The 24,639-nt window shown below is 37.9% G+C and overlaps 1 protein-coding gene across 1 annotated transcript in view; it reads left to right on the top strand.

Annotated features, from left to right (window-relative positions):
- The window catches only part of LOC139731767 (zinc transporter ZIP12-like), a 53,820-nt gene that overhangs the window by 17,698 nt on the left and 11,483 nt on the right, over positions 1–24,639 (top strand). Inside the window, exons 3-7 of the mRNA XM_071642647.1 lie at positions 9,925–10,132; positions 13,137–13,444; positions 16,803–16,980; positions 20,206–20,375; positions 21,521–21,751. Of these exons, the coding sequence (XP_071498748.1) occupies positions 9,925–10,132; positions 13,137–13,444; positions 16,803–16,980; positions 20,206–20,375; positions 21,521–21,751 (1,095 nt within the window). The remainder of the gene's footprint in view (positions 1–9,924; positions 10,133–13,136; positions 13,445–16,802; positions 16,981–20,205; positions 20,376–21,520; positions 21,752–24,639) is intronic.

Here is a 24,639-nt window from a genome sequence, read left to right as displayed (position 1 = left end):
ACATGTATAAACTTTTGTCTCAACCCGTAAGTTTATGAAAAAGTGCATGGAAACCCCATCGAAAAAAAAGTCAGTAGTAGCTTTGATTCTTTTACGTAATAACTGATATTTTTAATGAGTATTAAATGTTCTGGAATCTAAAAAAGTCCTACCCTGTTTTGGAGGTTTGAAATACCCCCAGCCCCCTTTTGCACACTGAACTTGTGGTCAGTCGGTGGGTTCGAAAAATCCTGAACCGCATGATGAACTAAGATGAATACGAAATGGAGTGCGGTCTGAATTCCCCTGTAAGTTATGTAATAGGGTCAACAAGACAAGTGCATAATCATATTATTGCCTTTGTACTAATCAAAAGCTGAGGACGAACGTGGCAAATTAGAAATTGTCTTTTTCCTTATGCGCCAGGAGATTTTCAATCATTAGTGTTGTTAAATAGGCGCATGATAATAGTGTATTTCTGTAATTTTTGTAATGTGTAATGCGCTAAATCATAAAGTTATAACATGTATAATTCATGCACCGTGTTTCACATTCACGCCAGTGCCACACACGAAAAAGAATCACAATGTGCCAAGTTCTGCACCTGCTAACAAGTTAACAATTGTCTAATTGTCGCAGTTGTAATGACCTCACATCCTTAGGCAGACATTGTCGACGAATCAAAGAACACTGCGACACTGAACTGAAAGCAGGAGCCATACAATGGCCCATGTCCTCCCTTTAAAGAACCTTGCAGTGTCAGTCCCGTCTAGACGAAAGCAATGACAATGTGGCTGGGCTTACGCCAAGTACGTTGTAACGAACAGAATTGGAGAAAAGAGAATTCAGATACTGACACAATGTTTTGCGTCACACTGAGATATTATCGAAGCTCCAGCAGTCAAACAATTCTCCAACAGCCAAGGAGTAATTGACTATAGTTGCTGCAAAATTGAAGGAAATTAGGAAAGAGGGCAAAGATTAAGCGGTTTAAAATGATCAGCTGTCACTAGGAGAGACAATTAAACCATATTTTATCCTAAATCTTTAATTTTCACGTTCTCTTTGCTGCGGTCAGTGTTCAGTGATTGACAAGTAGATACGGAAGAACCAATGACGTCATGTGAGTCATTTGTAGCTGTAGGCTTCCGACAGCTTTCGTTCCATCGTAAAAGAGTCTCCCGTCATATTGACACATAATACGGTTTATAGTTATCAGTGACAACGTCTGACTATTGCATTGAATTACATCAGGTACATGTTTTTATTTTACTTTTCTCATATAGGCCATACACATTATTAGACAATGGAGATAAATTGCATTTGGAAATTCATACTAGAAAAACTATCATTGTGTACTTTGACTTCACTTTAGTGTATATAATAGCCACGTCATTATTTCGCTCAATTACCCAGTGGCTTTGGCTGAAAGATTAATTCTAGTGTAGTTGATAAGTGACTTTAAAGTATGTAAATTGCCAGCGAAAACAAATGACAAGTAAACAACAAAACATATTTCTTTTGACCTTGATTCTGCCGGAGAGGTATGCTGCATTATACGAACTTGCTTGCCAGATCGAACTTCATGTAAAAAAAAAAATGATGAGATGACATCACCTCCCCCCCCCCCCGTGTCGACATTATTGTGCCATTGTTATATACATAGGCATGTCAAAGTTGAATTTAGTTAACACTGAATAAAAGATACTTAGTCATAGAGAAGATACCGAACGAACATTGTTCTTCGGCACATTGGAAATTACTGTATGGGTACAAGATATTAACAAATAGAATTAAAAAAAAAAATGTAAATGTCTAAAAAGTCCTAGCAGGCTCCAAGCAAATATTTCTAAATCCAGCAACATTGACATCAGTACATATGGCAGTCAAATTAGAACACACACATACACAAAAACTATTCCAGTCGATGATTTTAAGTCCATAGTTGTTTTTCTTGCAACTAAATGCCAAATTGCTCTTCATCGACCTAATAGACACGGATTATTCTGTGTCTGAGTAATATCCAAGACAAAGATCATGGGCTTACATATTTTCGGGTGGGAGCCGACCCAAGTATGTATGCCCATGATTTTTATCATAGCTTTTCTTTTTTATTTGGTGACAATCTTAATCAAGCATATACCATTTGTATTTCTTTCTAATCTCTTAAAAGCAACTTCGGGAGGTTGTTTTTTTTTTTTACTAGAATGTTTAAGAGTTTTTCAGCCATGACATTGTCGACATAAAATAGGAGCGTTACATTATCAGACGAAAAGACGTATGTTATTAGCCAAGAATTTCAAGATATTGTTTGTATTAGACTAGTTCAGACGCCATGTACTGCGTGGTGTATCATAAAATAAACAATAAACATTTCTTTCAGACATTTCTTCTCAATTTTCTCGGAGCATTATGCCTTTATATCTACAGAGTTGCATTTTACTTTGTAAGTATGTCTGACAAAAATATTAACTGGGTTTTTGTTTTATTTTGTTTTGTTTTGTTTCTGGCCATGTGTCATTTTGGACTTTTTTTTCTAAAGCCCAGGGAATATCAATATCTTTTACATGAAGGAGTATTTTTAATTGTTTTCTTTCATTTGCTTCTGCATTGATTAGTCCATTTTCTTTGTCCAATTCATATAATTTTTACCATCTGTTTGAGAGTAATCTTCTTTAAAAGGTAAGATAAATGACGTATATTCGTCATCTTCTCATTGGAATAGCATTCAGTGACTTTTTTTTTCTGTAGGTGAATTTCCAGCGTAAGAAGAGGAGAGACTGTGGGAACTCCCATAGCTTATAACGAATTGAAAAAAAAACCCGCAACTTTTGTTGTTTTATTAATTTTCTTTGAAGAAGAAGGCTTGCAACGGTTGGCAAAAGGGTATCGGCATGTCTGGGGACCGCTGTCTTCCGTCTGCGATGGTTCTCGTGATTGGTCTATAAACAGGACCAAATGGGTATGAAAATAACTTTTTCGCACTCGTTGCTAAGTTTAGAAGTTGTGCCAGGTTTTGATTTTGTTTGACAGCGTTTTGGATAAAAGGTCGCATACACGGCCTCATGGGAAGAGATTTAAAAGCAACATTTGGACAGTTCATACCGTCCTAAATGCCGTGGAAAAATTATATTTCCATGTATTTGTTTACAAAATTTACGACGCAATTTTATTTTGACAGCATTTTGAGCATCTATGACAAGCAGATTTGTAAAATCTTTTTTTTACTATTTTCTTACAGCAAAAGGCACTGCGTCTTCCATTAAAAAAGAAAATCAAAGGACTTCACTGCAATTTAAAAGCATGCTACATGAACACAAGAAAAATAAACGTTAACGTAAATATACGTTCTTACCCTGCCTATCCTGTCTCAATTGCACTTTCCAATAAGCCATTTTCCTCCATCGTAAGTGCTTTTTTACACGACAAAAATGTAACTTTCAAAATCAATATATTCATGATCCCCTATATCTGACGTTTAGTGTTTTGTTACGAGAAAATGTGTTCTACTTATATAGTCTTTTTTATTTTTGACCGTGTGAGAAATGGTTGAAAACCCCAAGGAACATCAAGGCACCCATACATTTATGATGTCTCTGCAATGAAAGATGCAGTTGAAAAGAGAACATGGGAATGGCAAATAAATAAAGAAATGCAATTATCGATTGCGAAACTGTATACATAGACATCAATCACTAATAGCTTGCACCATTAAAAAACTAATCTAGCTAGGATGTATACGTGTGCGTTTTTGTGATCTAAATTCATTCCAATGAATCACATTATCAGAGCCCAATTTTGTGATTAATCGTGAGTTAAAATTCACATACATGTGATATCATCTGATGACGTTTCGGAATTGCAAAGTAATTACGTGACTACGAAAGCAGTGACATTTTACAGGTCATGTTGTCTGGGGCGAATCAGTCGGCACAGCACGTACGCGCATGAAATGATGGTGAACTCTTTGCCATCACCCGCTGCCATACTGTCCAGAGCATATCGGGCGAACCTGGTGCTTAAGCAAGGTACCTTTCCATCTACTTCCGGTACTCCGAGTCAGAAATAACTGGAAAGGAAAGCCTGTAACTCAAGAGGAAACATGGACCGGCCCCAAGGATTTAAGCGGCAAGTGATCCAACTCTAACGGGAGGAGGGAAAGGGGGAAAAAAGGGGGGGGGGGTGTTTAACGGGCTGAGTTGAGTGGATGAAGTCAGGATAGCTAGAGGAACTGGTTGAGGCATATTAGTAGATTCTCTTCCTTGATTAGTGAATTATTACACTGTTCTTTAGTACTCATTCTTACTGATTTATTTTTCACTTTATGATTTTTAGTTTCGTAATTCTGAGGGTTCGTTAGCATTCTTTTTTTTCCCCAGTTTTGTATCATCGAACCTCGGAATAGCCAACTTTATTTAATTTTCAGAATTACGATCCTTCGGAATCAACGAACAGTAAAAAAAAAAGCCACAAATGATCGGATTAGCAAACATGTAGGCGTACGGAAGTTGTGTGATTTGGAATAACAAACCTGATTTCATTTTCGGATTAACGAACTTTAGGAATAACGAAGATCACCCTGTTCCATGACTCATAAGTCAATCATTCAAACAAGGGGTTGTTCATATGACAAGCTATTTCTTCTTGTTCACGTTGTCTTAGTCATAATCTAAGGGCAGGGTTTTCGCGTAAGTGTAGGGGAATAGTAAATGAATCTGCTACAATTGAAAATGATGTGATATGCCTTCAAGGTCATTTTAATGTTTAAATCAACACTTATCAACGTCATGCCAAAATCCCAAAATGCCATGGAGCCGTTGATTGTCGATTAGAAAAAAAAAATATTAACAACCTTAACATCTTACTGAAATTGTAAAACTCTATCACAATTTGATAACGGTTAAATTGATTTGACGTGAGTTCTGCAGTTTCCTCAGTGAACAATTAAGTAATGTGTAGAAGAGTCCTTCACTCCTAGTATTCTACCTCGTACAAGGTAATGATAATACAACATTATATAATAAAATATAATGTTATATATATTATGATATATAATATGATATAATATAATATAATATGATATAATATAATATAATATAATATAATATAATATAATATAATATAATACAATATAATATAATATAATATAATATAATATAATATAATATAATATAATATTGTAACCCTCCCTTGGAGTAGGGTGGGGCTAGATGAAGAATGTTTGAAGGGAGTTGAGTCTGTAAAATAGGAGGCGTGGAGCGAAGAAAGGTTAAGAGGATACCGACGTCGGACGAACTGCCATTTATTTACTTAACTTCAACTTCCAACCGGAAGTAAACAAAGAACACAAAATAATAAACAGCAAGTCAGCCGCCGTATATGTACAAAGAGTGCAGGGCAAGAATAAAACAAACATATTATTATTAAACACTCTCCTCAATGCCGACTCAAATGTTAAAACACAAAGGAAGACTGTCACTTGTGATGCATCTTTACCTCGAAGATGTTCAGTACCACTCATTAACTATCTTAATTCACTACCTTACTACCTAACTAGCGCATTGGACTTCCCTAATGCTCGTGTACTGTTACAATCTACTTTATTACATTAATTGAATTATTCTAAATCCAATTATTATCATTTCCCGTTATCCTTATTCATTATTAATGCGTATATTATTATTACGAATAACCATTACCGTTGTATACTAAACTATGCAACTTGATGACTTCATAAAATCACCTAGTACAAAAATAAACAAACACATGATTCACCTTATTAGCTCATTGTATAAATAACTTTACGATTGTATTTTCTAACGCAAAGTTTAATCAAACAAACTATCCGTAATCATATAAAAACTGCTTACTCTGAGTCGCCATATTAACCCAAACAATGCTAAAACAAATTATTTATTTACTCTGTTATCCAATGAAATGATTTTATTTCTTCATTATGAAATAATGCATTTACTTTAAATTATTGGTTTACCTGGGTACTATAACTACTCAAGTTTCCAAATAAATACCCGACATCCGTGTCACTTGACATCCATGCCAATTTAATGGACTAAAGCTATACACGACGACTAACAGAAAATAAACATATATGTACAGCAAAGTGACAATAATAACCGGATATTCATCGATCGTAACACGAGCAGAAAAGGGGAAATCATGCTCATATATCTGATTGTAGACGTTTACTCCTAAATCATCTATATAACCATTCAACAAAACTATACAACTGCAAACAAGCCGTCACCTTAAAGGACAAGTTCACCTTCATTAACGTAAGAATTGAGAGAATGTAGCAATATTAGTAGAACACATCATTGAAAGTTTGAGGAAAATCGGACAATCCGTTCAAAAGTTATGAATTTTTGAAGTTTTTGTGCAGTCACCGCTGGATGAGAAGACTACTGCAGTGTATGATGTCACATGCGTACGACAATATAAGGAAAATATAAAGAGAATTTCACAAAATTTAATCTTTCTTTAGGCAAGATTTACAACATGAGCAAAAGGGGGGGGGGGTGGTCAGTCCCAACTGTAGACAACTACTTCCACTATCACTCACATACCTTTGGAATGATGCACGTCGGTCAGACCCAACGTGCGGATAGTCTATCCACCGCCTTACTCTACCCTCATGATTGACCGTATGAAACTTTAAGAAAGCAGTTCGCTGGCGTACTTGTAATACATTTATAACACTATTATGAACTGACTCCACAGAGGACCTAGTTCTACAGTTAATACCTCGTACACATCGAATATTATGGCATAGGGTGCACTTTTTGAAGACTTCTTCCCCTTCAGCAACTTCTACTGAGACTAGCATTTCCCCGAACATCGGTACTTCGAAACGTTTCGATAGTCTACATCACGAACCTTGCGAAGCTTCGTCTTAGTTCGATCGGCAATCATTAACATTATAATGCACATGAACTTTCACATTGATGTTCACATTTCATCCCCTACTCGTCCACGTTTTCCCGATCAAAATACGTATTCCGTATTGACACTGACAGCCTAACTTAGCATGGCTGTCACCTCGGCCGGTCTCGGCATGCAGACTACTCTTACTGACCGCTCCTAATGTTACTCGCCCCACAGGAGCGGGGCACATACTCGTACTCGTACTCTTCGCGAACAATGAATTACTTTCATTCAAGTTTAAACAATTAGATCAATAGATTTAGGATCATTCATCCAGTGTAAGACAATAAAACATCCATCATCTGCGCTTGACCCGACAAATACTACAATACTCTGCACCCACAAGTTGTATATCGGTTGCCTAACACAGTCATGAAGCATGCTCTCATAAACTTAAAATGCGGAACATGTATAACCCTTCGAGTACCTATCGAATATGTTTTCTCGCGGAGCTGGTGCTCTGCGGCGAGCTGATACAAGACATATAGCGAACAGACGAAATTAATGAGGGCAGTCGTCGACTTTACGGAGCTAACTTTCCACTTAAATATTTTGTTTACTACTAAACACATCCATGGAAGACTCGGTTCAAAACAACCAATGAAGTTTTACAAAAGTAACTTTCATCATCGATTAATGAATAAATAATACGAAAAGTGTGATTTTACCTGTAAAATAGGAGGCGTGGAGCGAAGAAAGGTTAAGAGGATACCGACGTCGGACGAACTGCGATAAGTCGCCGAGTGGTGTTCCTGACTTCCGGTTTGGGGGAAAGTTATTTGCATATTTGAAAGAATTGGTTAACGCTATAATTAGCATAAAATAAAGGGTGGCAAAGAGGGGGTCAGGACCTCGCTTGACCACGTGACAAGTCTGCCAAGGAAGGTTCCAGAACCCCGTGAACCCGTGATCCACAGCGCGGGAACGGGAAAAGAGAAACTTAAAGAATATAATATTCTTGTCACCAGTCGTCTGGTTACAATATGATATGATATAATATAATATGATATAATATAATATATAAAATAATATAATATATAAAATAATATAATATAACATAACATATATGACAAAATAAACATCACAGTAACTGGAAAAGTGTAAGTAGTTAAAACAAAATAGATCGTTTTTACAGAATGTTTCGCAACGCAGAACGTGGTTTTAACACATACTACAGATGGGATCAATAGTAAGGACCGGCTCCCACTTCTTATTCTCACCAAATTTACGTTAGGTTTGCTTATCAACTTGCGCCATCTTCACTTACGAAGCAGTACATCCTCAGCAGCTTAAATCCCCTGCTGGCCGAGTTTACTACGAGACAGAGCTTGGCTCTCTCCCGGGAGCATCCTAGCTGAGGTAGAACCTGCCAGACCTGATGTACACCTGCGCCTTGGCAATCCTCCAAAGCACAGCATATACAGGGTTAACTTTCTTGCCCGCGTCACGTTTTCTGTTTGCACCGAGTTAATTTAAGATGTTCGCGCCTGTCTGCACAGCGATCCTGGCAACATTTCCGCACACGTATCAGACCTTCTAGACTCGTAGTTGGAAAAAAAGACATCTTTACACGCAAGAGATACCCTGAGATTTTCAAATTTTGACTCACCGCATTCCATACGTAAGTTTAGTATCATTATCAGTGTATAGGTCTTAGTTCACTTCAACAATGTCAGGCACCCACAAATTCTGAAACTACTCTATAGGTCTCGAAGCCAGCGGCCTCGTAGAATATTATCATACCTGAAGGCAAAATTGAAATTTGTTGCTTTATATTGAAAGATGGAATCATTTGAAAATAATGTCTTCTGCAGTGGTTGAGGACTAGACCGTTCTAGATTTTGGTCCAATCCAAGACATCATCTACCACACACTTACAGTTTAATATAGAACTTGGGGGTAAAACGCAGTTTCTTGCCCCCACCAGGGCGTTAAAAGAGTAGGTAGACCCCCTAATCTTGACAGAAACTGAATGCGGTGTACATGTTTGATAAAACTACGAGTACTTCTGATAAGAATGATAATGATAACAATGACAAATATAACAATGATAACAATAACACCATGAGAACATCATGACATGTCATAACATACCAAGGGTACCCTCGTCTGGGTTTTCGCTGCTCTTCCAGAGAGAGGGCTCTGTCGTTATGGTTACCCCAGCCTTGCCAGGTAGGCCCCACCTGGGTCAAGAGCTACATTGTCACGATTGTAGTCAACACGTTTCGTCCAAAGATGAACTCACCGAACAGGATTCGAACCCATGCCCCGTTCTGTTCACAATTTCAAACTCTTATCTATTCATTTTTAAAGTCAGTTGAAGTGCCTCAGCAAATTAATCCTCTATTTACTTAGGTTTCTTTCCCTCAGCTGCGGATCATGTAACATCAAAATTTAGTCTGTTATATTTGTTCTGCATTAGAGTCCCTGTTGTGTCGGCGACTTTTGACGTTGACACAGAAGACAAAGAAATTCATTATCATTATTTGTTCAAATAATCATTGATTATTAATTGTAATAACGAAAATCCTTTTAATCCTGATTCCGCCAAATGAATTTAATTATATACAGCAGAGATATATCTCTGTAGTTACACGACATGGCTCCACTTCAACGAAAGTCTGTGACTATTCTTCAAGCACTGTCGTCGTTACTACTACTACGAGGGTTATACCTACTACTACTACTACTACTACTACTACTACTACTCCTACTATTGCTATTGCTATACTGCTATACTATTACAGCTATCACTCTGATGCTTTCTTTTCTAATGCTGCTTGTACTCATATCACTTTATATACTGTGAAAGATATTATCGCTGCATTCTAAATGACAGTGTATTGGTGTATTGTTGTTGTGAATGTTTTTGTATGTCTATAATGTGTTTTATTCGTCTATTCTTTTCTTAACATATACAATTAAGTGCTCGCCCTTCTAATCTTTGATGTTCAAAGTTTGAAAAAAGTTAATGTTGGATGCTTCGTCTCCACTCTCATGCAGTGTTTTGATGCTCATACGTTAATCGCAGCAGCCGATGTACGTAACGCAGACGACATCTCTCAGTCCGAACTCGAAACGCTGGGGGCGCATTTTATCAGTTCCGTCCTTCATGGCCATTGCATTGGCGAGGGTGTGCTGGTCCCACCTTCTTACTTTGCACAGTACATCTTCAGCGAGTTTGGAAGTGATCACATCATCAGCGAAGCAGGTAATTGCTGAGTGTTTCCAATATTGAAGTGTTGATGGCAGTGATGTCATGATAATAATAACAATGGTGATGATATTAAGATAAATTTGCAAAGCGCAAAACCTATGTAAATAAAATTTTCCGTGTTGCAAAAGCTTCTGTTAGAGTATGCTTGACAACAATGCACAGTTAAATGAATACATGTCTTGAGTCCTAATTTAAAAACTATTACATTTCGGGATTTCCTGACTTCTAAAAATCATTTTACAACTAAGAGCTGCGCAAGCAAGTTCTGGGTCTCCTAATGTTGTGGGTTTTTTCCGTTTATTATTACAGTGTTTGTAGAGCTGCGCAGATTATGAGTGTGTTTATGATATCTACGCACTACAGTACTTCAGTAATGTAGCTGGAGTTTGGCCAATGAGTGACTTGTATATAATAAGGATAATCTTAAAGGATATTCGTTGGCGAATTAAAAGCCAGTGCAGCTGTCTTAGAAAAGGATTGATCCTCGAGAACCTAGGTTTGTTGTAAATCAGTCAAGAACAGGCGTTTTGAATTCGCTGCAGTCGCCCAGCTTGAGAAGCAGGGACCCCCATATTACAATAACCACTACAATAGTCGACGTTACCTGTGGTACATTCAATAATTTTCATGCTACTAGTATTCTCATCAAAATATTTCCTGATACGTCTAAGGTTATAATATCAAGTGGTATAATGATTTGCACGCCTGTGGTGTGTGCTTCCATGTTTAGATGTGTGTCAAAAAAAACACCCCAAAACACTACCAAGACTCCAAACGTTGGGAGACAATTATTTTATGACAGTGCTTTCCACTGATATACCATCAAAATCATTTCGCACATTCTCGAGCAATATCATGTCAACGAATGAATTTTTGCTCCCTTTGTCATCTTTGTGTGTCTAACACAATAGCACAATGCACAATGTATACAGCTCATGAAAAAGTTGTGCATTATACTCTTTTGGAGTGTGTTACAGTGAGTCCATCATATAGAATATCATTTCGGAACAGTAAAGACACACACGCTCATACATACTGACATGCGCGACGCCCTCTTGTTGCTTCTCAGTCACATTTTGTTTTTAATCTCCCTTCGTGAGGTGATATGTTTCAATACCGAAGCAAATTTGTGTTCATTATAAACGTTTCATTCGCTGCAGGAGCTGATGTGCATGTACACAACTACTAGATAACTCTTTAGATGACAATTTTTTTTATTTCTGTTTTGTCTTGCCGCAAAAAAAGTCGCTATTAACAAAAGGTGGTGTCTATCAAATCTTGTCGGCGCAGAAAATCACATTTCTTGTTTTTGCTTCAGATCAAGATCGATCAGAATGTGACAGAAAGTGCTGCAGTCGCAGTCGCAGGAACACACAAACTTTGCCTTGTATACTTCCCGCCATTCCAAAGCATGTTCTATAGTATTCCCTGCTGCATTTTCTCAATGTTATTGGAGAGGGACCGCGATTGGAAGGCAAAAATCAAGACGCCCGACTTTCCCCTCGTTGATCGATGGCTCAATCAGTTTAATGCCTATTAAATTAGCTTGTTCTTGATGGAGCTCTCAATGACGCATGAAATTCATTGCAAATCCACCCACCTAGCACGTATAGTTTGCGTTTTTTAAAAAGTGCAATTCATTAATCAAAGTCAGTCGTAGAGTAGATACTTATCGTTCTTTGAATACGGTCAATGCAGTCAACACCCTAATATTATGTATTCTGTTTCTTTCTTCTTCATCTTCTTTTTTTCCCGTCCCCAATGAGGGGGAGGGGGGGGGGGGGGGGGACGGGGAGGGGGCGGGAGAGGTGTCTGCCAGCACAGAAGTTCGGTAAATTTATTTTGAAATTGTTGCAATATATGAATTGCATCGCAACAGAATGTGAAAGAGTTGCTACCTGCGTCTTTGTATGTCTCCAACACCTCAATATGTGTTCGCATATAATTATACTCATCTTTCTCTCCTTCTCTCCCTATCAATGAAGTATCTATGAATCCACATCAATCTATTTATTTGAAGAGTTTGTTCGCAAAAACCGATAAGTCCATATTTGCCAAATGGAGATATTTGCGATTAAAGGTCAAGAAAAATAAAGAGAATAATAAGACAATTTTTGCTTCTTTTGACCATAACTTCAAAAATGTACCTTTATATGTAGTGACCAATATATCATTTGAAAGGTATTATTTTGTACTTTATGACAGAGACCGTACTTCAAAATCTTCAAAAATGAAGTTATCGGTTTTTGCGAACAAACTCTTCATTTATTCATTTATCTATCTATCCTCTATCTATCCATCTATCTATAGTGTATCTATATTTGTGTTCAGTTTGTCGTAATATATATATATATATGTCTGCGTGTTTGTGTATATATACATGTATACATATATATATATATATATATATATATATATATATATATATATATGTAAAGAGCTGAAATCTAACACTTGACATTCCCGTATAGTAGTTACATTTTCCCCAAGAGATGGCATTACATCATTATCTTTCGATGGAAAATATAAATCGCAAGGGACTCTCGTGTAATATTGCAACAATAGATCAGGCAATATTTGGTCTATACATCATTTCATTCTAGCCTCGGCCGCAGCCAGTCATATCGTGGTATTATACTACCTGACATGAAACACATATTGCTCGCACTTTACGATTTCTAATCACGCCGCATTAGTCATGGGTCGCATTACATAATACAGTGTGACCATTCATCGACCAATATTTATGTAGGCCACTTTAAAGTACTGTATGTAATTGTTTCTTTTTTCCGGTTGTATTTCTTCGTCATAATTCCCTTAAGAGCGAAGTGATCAAGAGTTGCACTTCTGTGTAACTTTGTTCTAAATACACTGCCAACCCGACAAGGGCCATATTCAATGATCAATTGCGCCATTTCTATTGACGCTTCAGAGCGTATTCATGTATGGCCTTTTTTAAACATTTTTTTCCGTAAATATTGGTATTTGGATTGTGCAGGCTTCCAGCGCTTGCTGGGAAGCATTAACCTCGGTACGGTCCAGACGGAACAGACCAGTGACACCACGGTCATCGTCCACGACCACGGAACGCATGACCACGATCACGAGACAGGGAAGGAACACGTAGCCACTCCTTCTTCACCCGGGCACGATGCGGGCAAAGACCAGCATGGTCACGACCACCACGGCCACGACCACCACGGTCACGACCACCACGGACACGATCACAGCGGCCACGCCCATCGCCGAAAACGGGCACCGGCTGTTGAGGCTCATCATGGCCACGAGAACGAATCACTCCAACAGGTAGGGCCTAGTAATGGAGTGGTCCATTCGCATTATCATCAACTGAAATAATGTAAGGATAGCAACCCTTCATCAATAGAAATACATATTCCTCCATGTAAGTGTTAGGTCTTATCACCATCTGCGTGAAGAACACCTGAAATTCCCCATCCTAGTATTATAGTGTTATTTGAACAACACTTCCACTTGATAAGTTTCAATTTGTTCTTTTGTTTGGATAAAATTTCAATAAATATACCACCTATTTTCTAGTGACTCTACAATTATTAAGATCAAGGTTGTTATTCCATCTAGTTTTCAACACATCTGCCTTTTTTTACGCATAAGGTCTAGGTAAAAATCAAGGCCATTATTCGTGCAAACCAAAGTAAGCTACTGCAGAAACACAGCAAAAAGATATGCATACTGATCTTCCAGTACAGTAGAAAGCAGTGCCAAATGATTAACACAACAACTTTTATTTCTTGTCCATAGGCTCTTCTTTTAGTTACTTTCCCGTAAAAGATGGCCGTTGGGGAAAAGTTGTACAGACGGAGCAATATCTAAGCGTTAATTCCTACCCTCTCTACTTCCTATCAGCCTATTGATCGTCCATGTATCAAACTTTTGTCCCGTCAATTTGCCTGTCAAATCAAATCAAATCAAGTCAAATCAATTCAAAAATAAAGTACATTAATGTGACAAATTTAAACAAAATATAACCAAATGACAAAGGAACAACACAAACGTGCAGTTTATACCACATGCATAACAAAAATCTTTGTAACACATTTATAGTTACATATAATGCAAATAAGGCAGTACATTTGATTCAATAAGAAAGCAGGAGACCTTCAGCATAAGCATAGCTTGACTGGGCTGATGGCCTCATTGGGAAATATAACTCAGGTTTGCCTCTCACAAAAAGTACAGTTTTTTTTTTGTCGTTGTTCTACATTACAATAGTATGCTTTAGAGGGAAAAAGAAGATGTGAGTGACTGCTGTGCGAGTGCGATAGGTGAGTTGAATGTTTGTGAAAACAGAGATGTTTTTACGAAACAAAGTCCATGATAAGACCAATAGCATTTAGTCTATAATTCTCTCAACATTTCCGCGTCAAAACTACAGACATTAGATTTTAGACATCAGAATTTCAGGTACCAGTAATGACGGAATAAACTGTATAGAGACTGTTCCAACTCTGCTATAGATATTGTCTGACAAGCCTGTCCTGGTAGCCTCTTCGGTTTAAACACATTAATCTCTTTGAAAGCAGAGGACCATAATACCTGTGATTACCTCATCCATTTAGGTGGCACCTCCCCGCCTCCCCAGCATAACTTTGGACCCATTGTATCGTCTATACACCGTCATGGTCTGGACAGACATACTATTCCAAACACTTTGAATGTACTCGCCGGGCAAGCTTCAAATCTAATGGCATCCTGCATGGAAGTCTGCTTGAGTCCTATCCACTAAATCACAGTGCTCTCAAAATATCTTCGGCATCATCTCGATTTTTTTTTGTAATCTGTAACCATTGCTTTGTAACAGTCACTTGGGGCATGGCGAAGGGTAACCTCTCCGAAGGGACAGTACTGTCACCCACGAAACACACATGACGGTTCCAACAGACTATAATGATATCAACAACAAACCCCCTCGTCTTTGACACCTGTTTTGCCCAATGAGGGCTTTTGATGCACCACATGATCTTTACAAACGTTAGCAATTTAACCCAAAACAACAATAACGACCTATTAGCTGTCAGCACCTGGGAGATGTCTCATGTTGGGAGAACATGAGTCAGTGTGTTGATGAGAGAGGTATTTAATCGAGACAATTCGGTAGTGAAATTCATTGTAGTAGCAGTTAATCAGTGACCACACTCTGAGTTGTATTAAGAGGGGGGGGGGGGGTAGAAATGATAATTTTGAAGAAAGTAGGGAACGAGAGGCGGAAAGTGATGGTGGTTTCACCCCACATAATCCAGGGTTAAGGCAGGTGGTTCTGCCTCGTCATGAAGACGAATGCAGGCGATATTGTCAACGAGGATTTCTGAAGTACATGGGTTTCATGTTTTCATCACATTTCTCTCTCCCCTGGGCAAGCCTTATGAGTAGCTAGGATTCAAAGAATTACACACGAACTTGAAGTTCCCGATTCGAAACTGTTGTCAGCAGGGGTGTAGCGTTGTTGGGCACCGCCACTATTTCGTCATTTTCTGGTACTTTGGTGGCACATAAAGAGCTGTTGGTGCAGCGGTTGCTCTCTTAAAGAAAGCAACCATGTTTGTAGATAGATTTAGTAACATGCTCAGATCAACTCAAAGAAACTCAAAGCTTAGCTCAAAATTGTTCTAAACTCGGCCTCCCCTCACATGTGGCTTGCTGCGATATTTCTCAGTTCCTCTTTCAGATGACTGAATGTTAAACAGATGAGGCAATCATTGTTTAGACTGCAATTTTAGGCCATGCTTAATTAATGAACTGAAGCAGATTATTCTAACTTTGCTCTGAGAAGTGATAACATTATGACGCAGGCCGCATGGCAGGAAGTTCTTCTCGTCTCCTTAGTCAAAAGAATTTTAGATGACAGATAGGCAAGGAGAATAAAAGGCAATGAATTACTCTTTTCTTTGACAGTTGTATCACTTTGTAAATACGAAAATACGAATACAATACACCTTTTCCCAGTAAATGCGCATCACACTCCCCTTGACTATAACAAGTGAATCGTATATTACGATCATGATGATATTTCTCACAAGAAACACCGAAATCTACGGTCTGGCAAACATGTAAACAGTAAATTTTACGGATTCATTCTTATATGTACATGCTCTAACGTTCTATTAGTGTTAAAGGGATGGTATAGTATTGATTGAGGTGAGACGTCAGCTTTTAACTTTTTGCAAGATACTTAGAAACCACTTCATGAAATGTTGAAAGGCATACAATTCTAAGATGAATTAAAACTTTATTTGATGAAAATCGGTTTGAATTGGATGACATATCAAAAACAAAGTAGAACAAAGCGATCCTAATAAAAGGTTGGTCCCACGGATTTTATTAGGATTGCTCTGTTTTGGATATCTCAGCCATTTCAAAACCAATTTTCATCATATAAACTTTGAATTCCTCTCAGAATTACATGCTCTTTCGTATTTCATAAGAGTTTCTCATTATCTAACAAAAAAAAAATCATCATAAAAAAATGGAAACCTCAGGTCCCATCTCAACCGAAACTGTACCATCCTTTTAAGGCACAGCGAAAAAGAAAAACCCGTCTCTTCAAACATGAGTAAGCTCTCAGAGTACGTATTGAGTACGATGGATTTTTCCCCCATCTTCTTTCGTCTGATGGATGCAATCCCAGTGTTACTCAGCAGAGCAGCTGATGGACATCTTTGGCGTCAACCATGCGCTGGGCATCTCGGAGTCCCAGTTTCAAGAACTCTGCCCAGCCATCTTGCACCAGGTGATAACGGACGCGTGTAACCCGCACGCGCATGGAGACGAGATCGGGCCGACTTCCCCCCTGACCAAACTCGAAGGTGGGTTGTATGTCAGTGTTAGCTTCCTTAAAGGCATCATTTACCGTTTGCACATGAAACAAAAACCCAGCATTGGTGCTTTAAATTACTTCTAAAATTGAGTTTGTGATAGAAACAACCACTGTAAAAATTGAATCGGTAAAAATCGATGTTAAGTATCGTTAGAAATACAAAATGTGAAAAATAGTTGAATAAAAAATAATGTTTCCAGAATAAACCGTCTACAGTTACGGTTTAATGAAAAAATACTGATATCTCCTCATATTTTAGGCTTTATTGCAAAAGTTTTGTATGGTAAGATGTTTTGTGATACAACAGACCTATACACACATGCATCAAATGTGATATCTTGAACATTTTTTAAATCACTGCTCCTAAAGGTCAACTGGACCTTTAAAGGGATTGTATGGTTTTGGTTGGGAGCTAACTTCAGGTTTCTAACATTTGTTGGTGAGGTAATGAGAAACATCTTATGAAATATAAAAGAGCATGTAATTTCAAGAGGAATTCAGACTTTATTTGATAACAATCGGTTTTGAAATGGCTGAGATATCCAAAGCAGAGCGATGCTAATAAAAGGTGGGACACTCCTTTTATTAGTAAAGCGTTGTTTTACTTTGTGTTTTGGATATCTCACAGCCATTACCGATTTATATCACATAAAGTAAGTGTCTCCAAAAAAGTTAAAAGCTGAATCCTCCTCTGAACCATTACTATGCCATCCTTTTGAGCAATGGGAGGGTGGTAAGGGATGCTACGCATTATCCATCATTTATAGAGTAACGAGCAGGACAATGAAAGGGTCATTGGAAAAAAAAAGAGAAGATGATATGTTTTTTTTTTATTGTAAACGTGATATGTAACAGGAAACAGGCAACATTGCGGATTAAGAAAGACTCTTCAGGACTATCAGTTCGTTAGGATAATAAACATAAGTTTACTCCCTTGGCCAATGGCATATCCCCCTCCCATGAAATTCAAAACATGCACTCTTGCAAAATCGGCGCAGGTCCGGGATATTTTGACATGAAGAATATTGCCTTCTCCTTCATCCATTTCACGAAAAAAAGTCAGTGACGCAACATCTCTCTTATTTTTCCTACAGTACATACGAGTACTGACGAAAAAAAAAATCTACTTTGGATCCAATTATGTGCCAACAGACCTTTCAGTGACTAAAATAAAGAAAAAAGAAAACTGATTTCTTGAAAGTCGCTGATCAATCATATGAATAAGACCGGTGTAGTTTTAATGATATAATTATTGGTTTACTGACAGTTGATGACATCCAATGGTTGGATCTTCTGAGTTTGCTGAATCAAGTCAAAGTTTTCCTCTTTTATTTCGCTCAGCAGTAAGAACATTATACCTAGTGTCGGGAAGATAGGCAACACATAGAGCCAAGGAAACTGTGGCGAGCATTAATTAACAGGCAGATATAAAGTTACGTAGAAAGAAAGATCAGTACACACGTGAAAAGAAAGGGAACGGAAAAATGAGTATGGAAACTATTAATATAGAAGGATTTAGGTTAAAAAAAAGATGGACTGCGAGATAGCAATAGACAGAGAAGATAGATATAGAGGAGGATGGATTGATAGATAAAGCATGTACGTGTTTGGGATCGCCTAGTTGGCGAGTTCATATCATGATAGTAGCCTATAGTTGGGAAGATTTATTTCTATTTTGTAGAAAATACCACATATATCTCTTTGTTAGAGTTCAATCTTTGGAAGTTTTAGCCAGTAATTCCGGTTACAAATAAAAAAAAGAGAAGCTATTCAAATGATTCGTTTCCATTTGTCACAGTCCAGCTAAAACGTCAGTAGCTGGTATTAACTGCGCTTTCGACGACAGGTTTTGCCTTCTATGATATGCCCTAAATAACAATCTCTTGACTATCCTCAAATGGCCACTGCGCCGGCTGGCTGCCCAATTCTAATGCTTGTCAAAACTCCAGGATTATCAGATTATAAATCATTACATAATGTCACTATCGCACATTAGCTAAGTATAAAAGCTATATGTACAATCTAGAGCATACTCGCGATTACTGTATACCCCCCTGTATGACGTCATTGACATTCATTTTTATTTTATGGGGGTGGGTGGGTTAAGGGATATGAGGACTTTTTTTGCGACATCATTATACATGTGTGTCATCCGCTTATACGTGGTCCCTATGAATTATTAGCGGTGTTTTTTTTTCATTTACCTAAAACACATCAACACACAACTAGCATAACAACTTACGCTTATGGGCACACTAAGTCTGTGATATGACGCACGACTTTAGGGTGAGACAGAATTAAGTGAATCAAAATATGAGCACATGAAGCAGCTGTTTCAGGTCCTAGAAAACATGACCAGCATCATTGGCATCATTGTTCTTGTTTTGTTTTGTTTTTCTCATGGCCAACTTGGCTGATTTTCTTTTACTTCTTTTGATATCACTTATTGATTTGCCTATTTTTTGCATCATGTTATGCTTCGAGAAAATGTTGGCTAAGTCATTTTATTTGAAAAAAAAAAAACATCATTGGCCGGATAGAAAAAAAAAATAGTACATTGAAGTCGCAGCTCCAAGTTTAGTATACAGCATTAACCCTTCCTGTGCTAGTGAGTCAAATGTGTTACAAATTTCACACACAAACCTATGGACAGGAAAGTTAATGTGACATGCTAAGTGTTAGCGGATCCGCGTGATAAGTATACGGCGGTTCTGATGGGTCACTCACGGCACTTTGTTTCAAGGGGCATTCCACATAATTTTACATCATGTAGTATATAAATCGGCAGCTCCATGTATAGATTTGTGGAATCTATTGTGATCCTTGAGCAGAGAAACCAATATTCTGAAAAATCTTAAACAAATCACAATGGACGGTGTTGATGACATGGGAGTAGCCTCACATATTTCAGAAATGTGTAACTGTAAATGTGTAATTTCATTACAATACATGCTTGTTTTAACAAGTTCACCTGTGTAGATTCTATCCTTGCCTTCTTCTTTTGTTCTGCTTCCTTGAGCCCTCAACTCATACGTTCTTATGGTGAGGCTGCCATGTTATCATTCTTGTTCATTGCAATTTGTTATAAATTTTGAAAACATTCGTATTCCTCATCCCAATCACTATAAATTCTGAAAAAACTGTGTACTCAGTATCACTAATTTATAGTTGTTTTAAAGTCTGAAAATCATCCGGAGGTCTCCTTTCATTGCAGTGTACGGATGGGGCACGCTGTCGGTGTTCATCGTTACCTTGACCTCGATCTTCGCCATCTTGCTCTTTCCTTTCATGGGGCCCCAGCTGAAGGAGTACGTTATGCAGACGTTCATCGCTCTCTCTGTCAGCACGATGTCGGGCGACGCGCTTCTGCACCTTGTTCCCGAAGTAAAGACTGATTTGTTCATTCTTCGTCTTATTTCTTCGTCCTTTGTTCGTTTTTTACTGTCCTCATCTCAACCTTTCTTATTTGTATTATATTATTATATCAGGTGCTGTCCGTTATTCCGAAGGTTCGTTAATCCGAAACACACAAATTCCCTATGCCTAGAGGTTCATTAATCCAAAAAGGAACAAGGGTTCGTTAATCCGAACACTTGTGGCGTTATTCCGAAGGTTCGTTTTTCCGAAGGTTCGCTAATCCGAAAATGATATAGGGTTCGCTATTCCGAAGGCTCGTTGATCCGAAAATGAAATAGGGTTCGTTATTCCGAAGGTTCGTTAATCCTTCGGAATAACAAGCCTTATTTCATTTTCGGATTAACAACCTTCAGAATAACGAACCTTATTTCATTTTCGGATTAATGGACCTTCGGAATAACAAACCTTATTTCATTTTTGGATTAACGAAGCTTTGGAATAACGAACCTTCGGAATAAAGATCCTTCGGAATAACGAACCTTCGAAATAAAGAACTGTAACCATTATATCAAAGGCCATGATTACATATATTGCCTTCATCTCGATTATTATCATTATTGGTATTCTCGTAATTATCATTACATCAATGATATAGAGAAACCTTATAGTAGTGAGTGATGGATGGAATGATAATCTGATTGATGTGTAAATACAGACATGATGATATTATGGCAGCAACGTCCTCTCCCCTCTCTGTACACATTCTTTGTTATGTAGGGCCCTAGGGGTACATGGGTGGTATGACGTGTTTGGTCGGTGCTTAACCATAATGATCTCAAACAGGAGACTGAAAGAGATAGGGTTGATTTTTTGTTTGTTTGTTTGTTTGCGTGTTTGTTTATTTGTTTGTTTGTGTGGAAGCCGCCTTCCTATATTCTCATTTTGGTCTTTTTGTAAGTTACATAGATTAATGTTTTATTTTCTCCATGATTTTTTTTTTTAATATGTCATTTACTTTCTTGCAGAGAATATTGTCATACCTCTACGGCGTGCGTGTCATGACTGCGTGTGAAGTGTAATGAATTGCATTACTAAGTCAGACCACGAACTGGTGCAAGTACCTCAAAATGTTCCCAAATTCCCACTGCGTTACATCATTTTTCCCTCTCCAGGCTTTGGGTCTTCACAACCACGCCGAAGAACTGGCGCACGCGCACGACCATGGCGGCCACGAGAGCGCTGAGGAGCTTGAGAACCAGAATATGGACACGCTGTACAAAATGTCGACGGTCGTCGGCGCCATTTATTTCCTTTTTCTCTTCGAGACGGCGATGAACGCCCTCTTCCGCCGGAAGGCGAGTACGGCGGGCGAAGAGAGAAAAAGGTGCTCTCGTTTGGTGGAGGTAGATTGACGTCGCTTTTTTCTCTTTTATCGTTTGTTTGTTTTTTTTTTTTAATCGGAGAAAGGCATTCTTTCCATTTACCAGTAACAAGAACAGTCTTTGACGAGAATCAAGCATTTATAACAGTCCTAACGTCTGAAATGACCTCACTGGTGGCTTCACTGTTAGGCTTTTCTTCCAATGTTTTAACAGCAAAACGAAAGTTTTATTGTTAAAAGTAACTACAACAGAACCAACATCTGCTTATATTGATTGACAACAATTGTCTCCTTGGCGTCCAGGCAGATTTGAATTTAGGTTGACATGTCTATATCTTTCCTTTTTAACCCTTAACTGAAGAGGTGCTTGAATACTAATGCAAAGTAGACATGTTATTGTCATGTTTTATCTCTTATACCATGTTATGTGGTTTATTTGTTATGATAAAAATGCAAAAATGTAAAATATTCATGATTTGCGAATAGTTCATGTTTCAAGAATTTTATTCTACTCTGAGAAGTAAAGGACCGCCTGACAGCTTGTGGTACTTACAAGCCGTTGTTTTAGTAACTTCTGATAGGACGATAAATGGAGGTCCAGAACGTAGAAGAACCATGACATATTTACGTAAGAGGTCGGCTATCTTTCACAAAAGCACCTGAAACCAGGCAAAAGTGGTCAACATATCACGCACCGGAAACGGCTCATAGACATAGGAATTGACCTTTAGTGGTTGAAATCCAACAGACTAGCTCTAAAACGGCAACGCTTTCTCCGTTCCCCCGTATGGCAGGATGCGCCTGCTTGGGAACGCTTGTTTGCTATCAGATGTCACCTGGGGGCTAGTCACGAGACATCGGTGTCGTTCTCAGATAGGAACGAAACAAAGTTCACTCCGTTTTCACTCTGCTTGTCATAACTTTATCAAAGAGCATTTTTACTCCATGTTCAAGGGGAGATTGATTGATAAATTGAACCTGCACCAGAAAATGCAAGAAGTTTCATCATAATCATTTTGATATACCACCATTACGTTTCAAAAAATTCGCAGTGTCATGCGATTTCTCGAAATGCTAATAAGGTAACTACTACTACATAGATTAATATGGATGAGATGATAATGCCATCACCTCAGAATTCTCCCATTGGTGTGGATAAAGAAATCAGAGTTCATTCTGAGGGCTATTAGGGGTTCTTTTTTTATCTTCCTTTTTTTTTCTTTGCTACTGTCACCTTTTTTTTTCAGAATTCATCATTGGTCCTCGGAACAACACAAAAAAGTTGTGTGAGGCAGAATTCGTTTTTTATGCTTCTCAATTTAAAATCCCAAAAGGAAAAATGAGAGGGTTTGTGAGTAGATTTATATATCCATTAAATCATACATTTGGTTGTGTCGTTGTGACTAAAATCACCAATTTGAGATAACATGTAAAACTTGAAAATCTTATTACTTTCATGTTTTCTTTTTTTTTTTATTCAGATGAAACATATGTCATTCTATTTATGGGTACTCTGCCTATTGAAGGGATCGTGTAGTTTTGGTTGAGACCTAACTTCAGGTTTCTAACATTTTAGGTGAGATAATGAGAAACCTATTTTGAAATGTGAAAGAGCATGTCATTTTAAAAGAAATTCAACGTTTCTTCGAGGATTTTTTTTTTTGAAATGGCTGAGACATCCAAAACAGAGAAATCCTAATAAAAGGTGGGTCGATCACCCTTTTACTACAATCGCTCTGTTTTAATTTGTTTTGGATGTCTCAGCTATTCCAAAACCAATTTTCTTCAAAATAAACTTTGAATTCCTCTTAGAATGGTATGCACTGTACTATTAATATTTCATATGTGATTTCTTGGTATCTCACAAAAAGTAAGAAGCCCAATCCTCATCTCCACCAATACTACACCATCCCTTGAAAACACACTTGAGCTGGAGTGGTATAGAGCTTTAAAGTGGAATCGTTTTGCATATAAAGGCTGTAGTGACTCCCTTGCCCCCCCCCCCCCCCCCCGGGACCCCCTCTCTGATACAATCTTGGGTGACGTAGTTTGTCTCCCTGTAGCAGACCAGACAACGAAATAACACAACACACAGCGAGATATACAACACCGGCTCAGCTGCCTGGCTCAGCTGTTCCCACCAGGGGGTTCGAACCGGGGAGACAAACCTATATTAAACCAGACAATGCAAGAAGCAAACATACATCGCATTTAAAGCATTATTTACCATTTTCAGATTAAACAAAAACCTATCTTTAGTGCTTTGAAATAATTCTAAAATGTAAGCTATTGATAAAAAAAATATCCAATGTTAAAATGTAAAGCAGTAAAATCAATGTGAAAATGGTTATGATAGAATTGTTTTTAGAATAAACCGTTTACAGTTATGGTTTATTGGGGAAAAATAATGATATCTCCGTGTATTTTAGGCTTTATGGCGAAATTTTTATATGGTAGAATGTTTTGTTATACAACATCAAATGTGATAACTCGCACATTTTTAAAATCACTACTCCCGGTGGTAAACAGCACCTTTACACGTTGCCGAACTGAAGTAAAGAGAAATCCACGTCATGTTGACCTTTACTAAAGTTGTAAGAATAAGTAATTTTTTTAGAATGTAAAATATTTGTGTGAAAGTCATTGTTATTGTTTGTATTCATTAGGTAATCAAAATGAGGTTTCTAATCAAAATAGATATGTAACCCCGTATCCGGGCAATTACCCCCAGAGGGCAATCCTCCCCCCCCCCCCGGGTAAATACTGGTTAGTGGTAAGGTTAGAGTAAAGATCAGGGTTATGGTAAGGTTTAGGAGTTTGAGTTAGGGTTAGGATTAGGTGATGGATTAGGATTATTGCCCAGGGGGTAATTGCCCTAGACTCGCCTGGAATCTCCGCCGATAAACATCT

This window comes from Diadema antillarum, unplaced genomic scaffold (assembly GCF_040938485.1).
Source record: "Diadema antillarum isolate AM-2024a unplaced genomic scaffold, OU_Dant_1.0 seq00000384_RagTag, whole genome shotgun sequence".
NCBI classification, from domain to species: domain Eukaryota; kingdom Metazoa; phylum Echinodermata; class Echinoidea; order Diadematoida; family Diadematidae; genus Diadema; species Diadema antillarum.
This window is presented reverse-complemented; position numbering and strand designations above follow the sequence as displayed.